This window comes from Anomaloglossus baeobatrachus, chromosome 6, assembly GCF_048569485.1.
Source record: "Anomaloglossus baeobatrachus isolate aAnoBae1 chromosome 6, aAnoBae1.hap1, whole genome shotgun sequence".
NCBI lineage: Eukaryota > Metazoa > Chordata > Amphibia > Anura > Aromobatidae > Anomaloglossus > Anomaloglossus baeobatrachus.
In genome coordinates, this window is record NC_134358.1 from 180,206,295 (window position 1) to 180,219,964 (window position 13,670).

A 13,670-nucleotide genomic window follows, 5' to 3' on the forward strand; every position below is an offset into this window, starting at 1 on the left:
CAAGTCTTCTGTCTTATTAAAATGTCTGTTCACTATGTGAAGCCCTTATACCTCTTTTTGTATAATATGCAGCATTTTTGGGAGATTACGAAAGCAGCAAATGAGTAGTTGTCTGCAGCCCATGTGACAGGACTGCCCATAAATAGCCCAGACTGGTTTCCGTTTGTTTTGTAGGAATTAAATCCTCCTCTTTCTCTTGGTCTGGTTCTTTTTGTTAGGTCAGGAAATTATTTGCATGCGATCCACATGAGCAAAGAAGCACAGCCTGGGAAATGCCTGTGTGTTAAAGTTCTTGTCTCCTGATGATGTGTTATAGGAAACCAAACTCCTTTTAAAGGATGGCGATTCGAGAGCTGAAAGTTTGCCTTCTGGGGGTAAGTGCTGCTCGGGTTTTTTCAACAGAAGGATGCTGGGGTTAGTCTATTATACAATGGAAAAAAGATGGTAAATTACGCTGCTGAATTCTATGCTGTGTCTGATTGTGTTTTCAGTGTCACCCTGAACAGAGTTATTCATTTATGTGCTATAATGCTATTTTTTTCATGGACAAGTACAAATCTCAGAATGCCGGAGGAAATGGTTTACTGTTGCACAAAAGAAAACGAGATGACTGTACAAAGACTTCATTTGAATAGGTTTTTGACTCTTGCATACATTATGTTCCTATTCTGTTTGGATAACAGTTACTTCTGGATGTATTTGTCGTCTGTAGGTATGTTATAATGGAGCCTCTCTCCAGATGTGAGGAGTACAACTTATGTGACAAATCTCAGTTGATTAACAATTACAGGTTAATTAGTAGCTGGTACTGTCTGCCATGTAGATCTCTGCTTTTTTATGCTTCCATTTTAGCTTTGTAAAACTTTACATACATGCTGCATTATCTCGGCAACAGGCAAGAATCAATCTGTGGTTAACGGTAAATGTTAAAAGGAAACAGATTCAGAAAAGGATGACAATACAGATTTGAAACAAAGAGCGCTCCATCCTGCTTTGTTGCATTCTTAGCATACATTCTGGATTGTGGAAAGTGCTGATCCTTAAAGGGGTTGTCCACTACTTGGACAGCCCCCTTTTTAAACACCATATTCTGCAATGTAAAATGAAAATGACAGATACTCACTTCCTGCATTGTTGTCAATTAAGCGATGTTGGTGCCAGCTTTTCCTGAGCTCATGTGACATTGTTATGCCACGTGAGCACTGCAGCTAATCAGCAGCCGCTAATAGGCTGATTTTCTCCCTCTTCATTTGGACACATGAGCTATGTGCCTGCAGGAAGTGTGAACAGAGCAGCCTATTAGCGGCGGATTAACTGCAGTGCTCACATGACACGATAATGTCACGAGTCCTGGTAGATCCCGCGCAAACATCACTGGAATGGCGCTAGTGCAGAATATGTGTATCTGTTATGGTCATTTTACACTGGGGAATACAGTATTTAAGAAGGAGGTTGCCTTCGTAGTGGATGACCCTTTAGGGCTCATGTGCACATAACTGCTGAATATTCTGCAGCGATTTGACAGCACATGTGCGAGTCAAATCGCTGCAGAAACACTGCAAAATGGATGCAGTTTTTCTGTACAAAAAAAGCCGATTTCATGCGCTATGGCAGCTGCCCCCACCATAGACAGAGTGGGAGCTGCATCCATAGCATACGGAATAATTGACATACTCATTTTATGACCGCACGGATTTGCGTCAAAATTTTGGCACCCAAATCGCTGCGTTCATAAAAGCAACGTGCGCACGTCTCATGCACAATCTTCATAGACTGTGCTGGGGACGCAGAACGCATGTATTTACACTGCAGTGCAATACGCAGCGTAAATGCATGCATGTATGCAATGTGCGCACGAGCCCTTAATGTGACACAGAAGTAACATTCATTGCCATTCATTAGCCCTCAATGAAAACAGTGGAACAACAAATCATGTGTAGTTATAGAATGTACCAACTAGTGCCATGTTTTTATATTACTGCCCTCATGCCACTCATAAGATGTCCATCATGTTACAAATAAAAGAGATTCTCAATATTTGGAAGGATCTAAATATATTGTTAATATTTGTCAATATATTTAAATGTCCATACTCCAGTATGTTGTATTGTTGTCTGTAGTATATTCTCCTTAATGGAAGATGAAAAAATGACAAAGGCCTCATTCATACTTCAGTACTTGATTTATATTTCTCAGATAGAGAAGTGTAAAATGATAGAGGGTGACTTACCACCATGGCATTTAAGGGGTTAAACTGCGAGGATTGGCATTCCCTCCTATGTATGTGATTTGTTTTCCTGACAAGCTTAATATGGGTATCATTTGTATGTAATTTGCTCTTACAGCGAATCCGTCTGCAAGTTTTAGCTATATAACGTATGTTTCGGACTATAACATACACTTTTCTCTCCCAAATTTGGGAGGAAAATGGGTGTGTGTCTTATAGTCCAAATGTACCTGGCTTGCTGTGGGAGGGCTGCAGCGGCAGTGAAACAGGGTCAGCGGAGGCAGTAGGAGGGTCGCCACTGCAGTAAACCAGCAGTGGCAGGAGCAGTGTATATTCATTTCCCCATTAAAGGGAAATTAATATTCACTGCTCCCCACACCCATAATTACGCCCACCTATCAGCACTGAGATCAGTGATAAATTACTGAAAATTTTTACTATCACTGATGCTGTCACCAAGTGGTGGGCTGGATTATGGGCATGGGGAGCAGTGAATATTCATTTCCCTTTAATTGGGAAATGAATATTCACTGTTCCTGCCACCTCCTGTTTCCTGCTGCAGCAACCCTGCTCCTGCCTTCGGTGCGCCTGTGACTGGAGGTGCATGGCAGTGACATCATATGCTGCTCATCCCTTACACGCCAAAGTCATCAAAAGGGGACGGTGCGCCTGGGTAGCGGAGAAAAGGGTAGTAGAATTCTTTATTTTTTATGTGTGGCATAACGGGAGGCACATATACAAGGATGGGACAATGATGGTGGGCATATATACCAGGAAGAGGCCCAGGATGTGAAACTTATATAACAGATGTAGAACATATATACCAGGATGGAGGACATATACTCGTATGCCAGGGTGAGGAATATATATATATACCAGGATAGGAGACAAATATACCAGGAAGGTACCCAAGATATTGGGCATTATTACAGAATTTGAGGACATTATCTCCTAACAGTATTTGCAGCAGATTCTCAGTACATCATTACCACATTTTTTACTTCAATATTTCCCCCCTATTTTACTTTAAAATCTAGGTGCGTCTTATGGTCTGGGGCATCTTATAGTCCGAAAAATACGGTAATCTGAGAGCAGCATGTGTCACGCTTACGGACGTGGAACGCGCATATAGACAAACAGATGTCTGACACACAACAACACCACAAACCAGGGGGACACCAGGAACACAACAGCGGTGGGCCCTGTCACTAGTGAGAGGGTAGATTGGACACCTTTTGCCCTTACCTGCCCCTGTACCCTGCAATCCTAGCCAGACCCTATACAGGTTTTGCACCTGTCGCTGAGCAGATCTGAAGCCCTGAAAAGACCTTGTAATAGTCCTGGCTAGTGAGTGGAAAAGTAAGGTTCACTAGACCCATTGTTGCACAAATACAACACGAGAGTAGGTGAGACAAACAGGGAAATAGCAACCAAAATGGAGAAGATACAACTTCAGGACAAATCCACAGCAGCTCCTTTCACCACAGCGGCCAGAATACAATTGGTTTTGTATAATCAGCAAATATTGCTGGGAAACCTAGCTACTTAAACACAAAGGGGTGTGGCTACAGAGCAGCTGCAGCTGACTAGCAGCAAAACTGACACTAACCAAAAGAAATAAAACAACATTTAAATGTAGAGTCCCAGATGGAGATGAGAGTCTCTAGTCCTAAAATTGTCACTAGTCTCTAAAAGACAGGGAGACGATTGTTACAACATGAAAATCTGATTCCAGGGATATATCACTTACTGGGTTGCTTATTGCAGTTTTCATAAAATACCAGTTTTGTCTGAAGTAGATGTAGCAGAGCTAAGTCTTCTGAGCTTGTGTATAACCTTGCCCGCACCCCTGACTGGCAGCTTTGCGTGTACACTGTGAATTGTGAGCAAACTTCCAGTCAGTGGTGGGGCTAGGGATACAGATAAGCTGGTCTACTTGTGAGATGTTGGACAGCAGTGTGAATCTCTTGCTGATAAAACACTGTATTGAAACTACAACACAGCCTAATAAGTGACACATCGCTGGAGTCAGGGTCTCTTGCCCTATATTAGAGTATATTCAGATTAAATAGCAAAAAACTGCTGACAAATTCCCTTAAATGAATCCAATGCAATTATTAAAATATAATTTTTATTTAGAAAAATAGATGCAATATGGATGTCAAAAACTAACATATGGATAGCATAAAGGTTGCATAATAGTGATAATGGTATAGTAATATTTTTTCGAATTGAAAAATAGATGATTTTTCATACACTCAGCTTAGCTTAGCCCATCTTGTATGCTCTTTAGTTGTTACTGCGACAGTGTGATCACACAAAAGGTTAAAAAATTGCATCTTTCATTCTCTGTGTATCACAAATGCATAGCGCACATTGCGTAAAGGCTGCTTTATACGCAGCGACATCGCTAGTGATGTCGCTGGTGAAAGCACCCTCCCCCGTCGGTTGTGCGTCACGAGCAAATCGCTGCCCGTGGCGCACAACATCGCTAGGACCCATCACACGGACTTACCTGTCTAGCGACGTTTCTGTGGCCGGCGAACCGCCTCCTTTCCAAGGGGGCGGTTGGTGTGGCATCACACAGCAGCCGTCCAATAGAAGCGGAGGGGCGGAGAGCAGCCGAAAGAAAGTGACGCCCACCTCGTTGCCGGAGGACGCAGGTAAGGTGGTGTTCATCATTCTGGGGGTGTCACAAGTAGCGATGTGTGCTGCCTCAGGAACGACGAACAACCTGTGTCCACAACGACTGACGATATTTGGGATTAGAACGATGTGTCAACGATTAGGTGAGTAATTTTGATCGTTAGCGGTCGTTCAAACGTTTCACATGCAACGACGTTGCTAACGAGGCTGGATGTGCGTCACGAATTTCGTGACCCCAACGACATCTCGTTAGCGATGTCGTTGCGTGTAAAGCCCTCTTTACTTCAGGCATTCCTGAGGACGTGATGTCACTTCATGGTTCCTGCTGTTTAGAAATCTTTGGCAGAAGTTGTGTTGGCCTATCCTAATAGTAATTTTTCCATTTATTGTATGTTTATGAGTATTCTTTTCATTTTTCTTTTCTGTACAAAAAATACATTTTACTGCTGAAATTGTTTTATAGCTTCTCACAGAATTAAAATTAGAGTTTTGCTGAGAATATGAGGTACTTCTGAAAGCAAAGAATTAGGAAATGCGGGATCTGTTATATTTGTGCACTAGTTATTTTGGAAGATGTACACAGATTTGGACATGTAAAGGAAAAGCCATGAGAAGAGGACATTTTGCACAAACATATGTAAATAATTATGCTGCTGTCCAAGGACAAGCATATAAGATCACAGTGAAGTCATGGCAGGAAAGCTTTAACCGGCAACAGTCAAGTTCTCTGTCTGTTCACCACCCCCCTCTCCACTTGTTAACCCCTGTCCTTCTTGTTTCAATCAGAGGAGGCAGGCGACTGATGAGCTTCCTGGAAATTCCTCCAGATAACATTTCCATCTGGGACTCAGCTTCTTAGAGAAAGTATGAAATGCAGCAGAATCCAGAATTCTGCTTCTTGCAAAAATGTGGAGCAAATGAAAATAATGGAAGTCTGAGTAATATCAGAAGTAGCTATGATGTGTAAAGTATGCATAATTTATGGCAAAAACGGGGGGGGGGGGGGGGGGGGGGAAATCATCAGTAAATTAATTATAGCCTCAGTGCATGGGTAGTTGGATGTCAACCACAGACTTTAAGAAAATACATGGCCCCCGGATCAATTACTTAAAAGTACCACTACAGGTTATTTTACCACCTAAGTAGTATAACTAATATATGTTCCCTGTATGTCATAAAATACCTACTTTTAGCCATCTTCTGCTATTCCCAGCATCTTGTGACCGAAATTGTGACAGGCACAAAATGAAGCTCCCATAAACTTAAATTAAAGGGGTTGTCCATTACTGAGACAACCCATTCACAATTGCAATATTATCCCATATAAAATAAAAACATCTTATACTCACCTTCATTCCAAAGAGGTCGGTGCAGAGTCTCCCAGGGCTTATGTGATGTTATGTCTAGAGACGAGCGGTTCTGTAGAGGTTCGGTTTGCCAGCAGCAAACGAGCTGAGCTGCCACTGGCTCGAGCTTGACCCGAACCCCGGAACAAGTAACTGATTGGCAGTTTGAGTTTCTGCCCACAAACAGCCAGCCATAAGCAGATCACTTCCAGAAGAGGGTGGTCGGGCTTTTTTAAACAATTTTTGGGGTCGCACACTACATGTAATCCTGCTGATGTTACCCCCAGTGTGAGCCATTCAAGCACTGCAAGCAGCTCGCACTGGGCTGAGCACCGAGTGTAATGAGCACAGCTTTGCTCATGCAAGTGAAGTTCCCACGTAAAGCATCCAAACTATGATTTTTTAAGTTGGTATTTGGTGTGAAAATCAAACTTCAGGTTCGCTCATCTCTAGTCAAGTGAGCCCTGCCTTCACGCTCACTTTCTGTGGATGAAACACTCGGAAGAAGTGACAGCTGCTGCTGCTTTCTTGCTTCCTTTGGTTGTAAGTTAAGTTAGAAGAACATGAGAGTGAAATCACCACTGATTGGTTGCAGGGCCCACGTGGCATAACAATGTCACACAAGCCCTGAGAAACCTGGAGCCAGTGTTGCAGGAGCAACACTGGCACCAAAGTGGTGTAAACACTATTTTTATTTTATATGGGGGAATATAACAATTGATAAGGGGCTGTCCGAATAGTGGACAACTAAGGGTATTTTCACACTTGCGTTTTTTTCCTTCCGTCACAATCCGCCCTTTTGGAAAACAGCGGAATCCGTTAACGGATTCCGCTGTTTCCCATAGACTTGTATGGATGACGGATTGTGCCAAAAGGACCTGCGTTGCTTCTGCTGGGCGACGCTCCGTTGCTTCCGACCAGCGGGAGGAACGCAGCATGTAACATTTTTTTGAGCAGTGCAATCCTCAGGATTTCACTGCGCATGCTCTCTCTGGCTCCCTGCACCCGTAACCAGGGTAAATATCGGGTAACCAAGCAAAGCAAAGTGCTTTGCCTAGTTATACCCGATATTTACCCAGGCTACGTGTGCAGGGAGCCCGACACTTCCCTGCTTGGCTCTGCCCCCTCCCGCACTCCACTCTGCATGTGTATGTGTGTATATATATATATATATATATATATATATATATATATATATATATATATATATATATATATATATATATATATATATATATATATATATATATATATATATATATATATACACACACACACACACCTTTCCTCAGCGCCATGGCCCCGCTCGGCTCCACCCACCCTGCACTCCGCCCCCGCACACATTCTCGGCCGCCGAGCGATCAGCTGATCACCCGGCTGCAGGGAGCGATCAGCTGATCGTTCACAATAGTTTGCCGCCTGTAAAACTGTAAAAAAAAAAATCAAAACGGATTCCGTTGTTTTGCAACATCCGTTGCATCCGTTGTGCCACTATATGCAACACATCCGTTGCATCCATCACACAACGCAATGCAACGGATACAATTCAACGCAAGTGTGAAACTAGCCTAAGAGAAACAGTAATGGTTATCAGAGACTTCCAGCCAGTTAGAACTGCAGTCACAAGATAGCGAACAAAGACTGGAGTGGCGCTGGAACCAGAAGGTGGTGACCGGTAAGTATGTTACTATACACTGGGAACATACATTACTGATAACAGTCCAGTTGTGAAATAAAAAAAAATACCCCGGAGTAATTGTTTAAACATATTTTTTTCTGTTATTTATGTCAAAGTTGCAGAATTGTATAGTAAAAAACATGAAGTGGGGAAGTCATCAATACTAGTACAAAAGAATTCTGTCAAACATGATTGCAAAGTTTTGCTTAAGCCACATTTGTGCAAAGTATGTGCAATTTTATTAAATTTAGGTCTAATGTTGCCACTTCTCTTAAAGTGCATGGGGCATAGTATGAGAGCCTTGCCCAACTGTAACCCACAAGATTGAAATTGGCGTCAATATGGTGGAAACGTATGTCGGCTCATTTCATTTTTAGGAGCATGGACACCCCAAAAGACATGCGTTTCACAATAAATTTGATACATCTTATACAGTGGCGTAGCAACTGCTTTTGCCGCCCGGGGCAGTCGTCAAATTTGCCGCGCCCCTCCATTGGCCATCGATAATCCAGAATATATATAACTTGGGTACCTTGGGTATTGGGTGACGGATGGACTGGGGCAGTGACTGATGGGGAGAGCAGTGGCGTATGATGGGGGGCAGCGGCTGATGGGGAGAGCGGTGGCGGATGCAAGAGGGCAGCGGCTGATGGGGAGAGCGGTGGCGTATGAAGGGGGGCAGCAACTGATGGGGAAAGCAGTGGTGGATGCAGGGCGGCAGCGGCTGATGGGGAGAGCGGTGGCAGATGGAGGGGGGGAAGAAAATAGAGGAGGGCGGTGGCAGATTGGAGGCAGTAGCGGCGGCAGATCGGGGCGGTGACTATTGCTGCTGCGGCGGTGTGGTTGAAAGGGGGCAGTGGCGGGGCAGCGGTGTATCGGGGGCTGATCGGGGGCAGTGGTGGATCGGGGGCACTTACCAAATGGCACTTGCAGGGATCACTCTCCTAAGCTTTCAGAGATGAAGTGAAGCTGAGGGGAGTGGTCACCTACAGGTCACAGGCCCCAGATCCAAGGTGATTGGAGAGATCGGTCACAAGGCCAATCTCTTCAATCAGAGCTGGGAGCGGGTGAAACAAAGTTCACCCAGCTCCAGCCAGTGATCAGTGCTATAGCTGCACTGATAATGGTTGGATTATCACAGTGGCTGTGATTGGCTGAGTAGCAATCGTCAGCCAATCACAGCCTCCGTAGGTCCGGGAGGGAGACACCACCCCTCCTGAGGTCAGGCAGGGTCCCCTCCTCCCCAAATCTATGGTTTTTGCACATCGATCGCAGCCACCGAGGCTGCGATTTTGCCATGACGTACTGGGTACGTCATGGGTCGTTAAGTACCAGGTCACCATGACGTACCCAGTATGTCATGGGTCGTTAAGAGGTTAATCAACAATTATTATTTCTTCTATGTTTTTCTATTTTTTTTACCCCCAAAATGCCGCCCCCCTGACACGTGCCGCCTGGGGCGGACCGCCCCCTCCGTCCCCCCCTTTGCTATGGCACAGATCTTACAGCAGGAGGCTTTTATTTGTATAAAATGCCTGTGATAGAAAATTCCTCCTTATGTCTTTATTTTACTGAAGAAATACGAGAAGATGTCTACCAGGTGTGCCAGATGGTATACAGTTGTGAATAGGACTAGTCCTTTTTAGACTATGTGAAGGAGAACAATTTGGTTTGAAGTTTATGCTGAGTTTTTATTAACTTTGACAATGTTTTCAACCCTTCAGATGCCAAAGGTGAAACTAGACTCGTATATTATACAACATATCTATATAATAATCTAGAATAATAAGAATAATCTAGAACAATCCCTACAATAGGTCTGCTATGAGAATAGCTCCTTTTTTAACAGGGGACCAGAGTTTGGTTGGCATATCCAAATGACCAAAGATCCTCCAGTGAGCTCAGGCTCTAGCACTATGATGGATCCAATGGGTACAGAAGAAAACATTATTTTCAACTGACCTTTATCCAATCACCTGCCACTAGGGTGAATTTATCATCTGTCACAAATAACATCATTTTATTTCTCATGAGAACAAAACTTACTATGTACTTAGAGGTCGATGTACTTTTCTGTGTGGATGGAATTTGCACCCTCAAAATATTCTTTGCTGTCGGTCCGAAGTCTGATCTTTACCATGCCAAGGCAAAGCAGGGCAGCCATGTGTTCTTGAAAAGCTGCAGGACATGTGCTTTCCCTGAAGCTTCAGTACAGGAATATCTGATCTGGTACCTTATTTTTTTTATATAGTTCTTTATTCAGAAACATGTAACATACAGAATCTGAAAGTATATTGAATAAGAATGACCGTGAATATAAGTACAGATAAGGTCAATAGAACAACTAAGCAATAAAATAATAATATAGTAACAAGCTATCTACCTAGCTGTCCTTTATCCCAGAGGTACTTCTGATGATGAAGAGGTCTGGACCACCAACCTAGCCCTGCTGCTAGCCAGCCCTGCTCAAATACCCCTCTCCCCCCACCCAGGCGAGGGCAAGGACAGGACAAACAAATAGACAAATGGGAAAACAAAAACAGTAACTCACAGCAATCCCACACAGAGGTATTAGACAATACGTGATCAGGAGGAAATAAAGAGCAGGGAGGGAATGAACAGATGACAAGAGAATTCCCACAACACACCAAACAGCACTCAGTAGTACACCAGCAACTAGATCACAGCAGCACATGGACCGGTATTGCTTAAAGCTATAATCAGTACAGGAAGTCATTTTCCACCACTTTAAATAGGCGGGGAGAAGCCGTGATAGATTTCTCATAACATGTGATCCTAGAGGTAAATCAGCAGGCTAGGAGAGATTAACCCCTGCCAGCTTGATCACTAATAAGCACACAGCTGGTCATGCCCGAAACCTGCCTGTGCAACTCAGAAGCCCCAGAGAAACCACAGTGTGGAGTGTCAGAGTCTGTGGTGTGAACAGCACCAGATACTGCCATGACACTCAGCGACTTTTGAGCCAATCACCATGTGAAAAGGTGCAAAATGGCTGAAATTATATAAAATTATATGGAGTGTATATAAACAGAGGACTCTGGAGAGAGGCGAAATGAGACCATATGGTGATGATGGAAAAGTGGGAGAAGTAGTATGGGGGAAGTCCATAGGGTGGATGTGTTATGCAAAGTATGTTATTTGGTAGCAAGTTTTGCACTTTCCTGGTCCATGGAGTCCATATTTTAAGGAAATGTGGATATGTGTGTTTTCCAGCTATACAGATCCACGAGGCAATGAATCAAGTGTATTTTAGATAGCCATTGTGAATGGGTAGGAAGTGTTGTTTCCAAATTAGAGGGATCAAATGTTTTGCAGCTTCTATTTGAAGATCATGTTTTCGTGGTTTGAAATATTTGGAAGGGCAAAATGAAAGGACTTCTGCAGGTTTCAGAAGAAGAAAATCGTGTGGGTACCGCATCTTCAGCATAAGTTTGAGTCTGCTAATCCTGATGATGCCAGAGTTTGGGAGTTCTGTACCAGCGGGATAGTATTATATAGGAGTTTTCTTGTAGAAGTCTACATTTGGAGAATCCGTGTGAGTTGGAGAAGATAGTTTTAGCTTTAGAGTCACTTAAGTTCTTTTCCCCAAGTGATCATAAAAGTAGATTTGTAAGAATGCCTTATTTTTTATTTTATGATGCTTTCATTTGAAATAATCTTTATTTTCTTTGTACATCATTTTTATATGCTGGGCATCATGTATTCCCTAATATCATTTGCTGTGGGGAGTGAGGCTTATCATAAAATTTGTTTTTGGAATGTGGTACCCTTTTTTGAGGGAAAGCAATGAGCCAACATGTACTTCTGTATTGTTATATACATGAGTATGCCCTACTAAGAAGCATTTTAACTGGGCTAGGGACAACTTAGCTCTTAGATGTTTTTCAGGCTTTTACATACACCAACAAAAAAATTAGCAGACATAGCTGTTTGGTCATCTGCCAACAGTTACAACATAAGGTCTGAAAACAAACATGTCTGCGGGACATCTTTCTCTTCTATATACAATGAGTAATCTTAGTTATTTGTTTTATTGAGAAAGAAAGGATACTTTTTGAACTAAAGCTTTTATGTGTTTTATATTCTACCTCAATAGTGTAAATAATGATCAATGTTCAGATTGTGAATTTTAACCATATTTATGTATTATCTTTTACCCTTTATAATGCCATACGCACATGCTATAGACCAGTGGTTCCCAAACTCTAGTCCTCACGACCACAAACAGGTCATGTTTTCAGGATTTCCTATAGCACAGGTGATGCCTTGATGATGATTCCATCACCTGTTCAATAGTAAGGAAATCCTGAAAACATGACCTGTTGGTGGTCGTGAGGACTGGAGTTTGGTAAACAATGCTATAGACAAAAGACTTAAAACACTAATTTGGTCGGTGTGTCTTAAAACATTGGGGCAAATTTACTAATATTGTAGCACCCAAACTTCTGTATCAGTTGTGACAAAATTTTGGCACAAATAATTTTAAACATCTTTTTTTTTTTTTAAATTCTTTATTTAACAATGAATCATATACATATAAGGCACAAAATTCTTGGATCTAACGATCCATTTGCACCCATAAAAGGCACCAAACAAGACAGGTATAACAAATGCATTATATTCTTATAAAGGCCACTTAGACGTATGATCTGTCTTGATTTCCAAGAATATGAAAAATTCCACAAATTTTTTTTCTTTATTTACAAGATTCTATAGATCGAAGCGATGAAAAGACGAAACAGAAGGGCAGAAAGACAGAAGAAGTAGATTGTGAGGCCAGAATAGAGAAACAGAGTAGGTAGTGTTAGTTAAGTGATAAGAGAAGAGGGGGAAAAAGAAGAGGAAAAGGAAAAGAAAGTCAGATATTGGGAAGAGGGGAGAGGGGAAGGGGGGGTTTGTCCCCAGCTCACCTCTCAACTTAAGCCGATATGTCTCGGTTTGTTGGAAATCCATCCACTCTCTCCAAGTTGCCCAGAATTTCATGTAAGTGTCATGTAGAGAGGAGGCGAGGTCCTCCATGTACATAAGGTCATTGACCTTGGAAATCCATTGTGATACAGTTGGTGGAAGAAACTTTTCCACCTTTCTGGGATACACGCTCTTGCTGTCATAACGAGAATTTTTTTCAATGAATTTTTGTAAGTTTTTAGGGAAGTTTCGCCATGATGTAGCAGGAGAAGGGCAGGACCCATTTCCTCGATGTCTCCCGTGACTTGGCGGATGATATCAGAAACGTCTGTCCAAAAGGGCCGGATCGCCTCACATTCCAAGAACACATGGAAGAGTGTACCCTCCTCTCTACCGTATTTCCACCAGCAGGCAGGATCTGCCGAGGGGAATATAGCATGGATCCTAGAGGGCACCCTGTACCATCTGGACAATAATTTGTAGCTGGCCTCTTGGAACTTGAAGCTAATAGAGGAGCTGTGTGCAAGAGAAAAAAATGCGGTCCCTTTGCCTCGAAGTAAGGCTGATGTCAAGATCCCTTTCCCATTGTAGTATATAGGGTGGAAGAGGTTGGCTAGTGGGGGAAGACAACATGGAGTATACTACAGAGAGCGAGTGACGTGCTGGACCTGTACCTTCGCATGTAAATTCGAACTGGGTCTTGGGGAGTCTGAAACGCTCCTTAGGTGGAAGTTTGCTGAAGATTTTAAACATGTTTAATAAACACAAGTAAAGAATGATCATGCATGTTGAATTTTAACCATCCGTGCACTTTCCTCAGTCAGGGTACAATACGAACAATAGA

At 42.7% G+C, this 13,670-nt stretch overlaps 1 protein-coding gene across 1 annotated transcript in view; it reads left to right on the plus strand.

The window, feature by feature from the left end:
* The first annotated feature begins 203 nt into the window (after positions 1-203).
* The window catches only part of RAB31 (RAB31, member RAS oncogene family), a 62,638-nt gene continuing 49,171 nt past the window's right edge, over positions 204-13,670 (plus strand). The window contains exon 1 of the mRNA XM_075316399.1: positions 204-374. Coding sequence (XP_075172514.1) covers positions 339-374 — 36 coding nt within the window. The 5' untranslated portion in view covers positions 204-338. The remainder of the gene's footprint in view (positions 375-13,670) is intronic.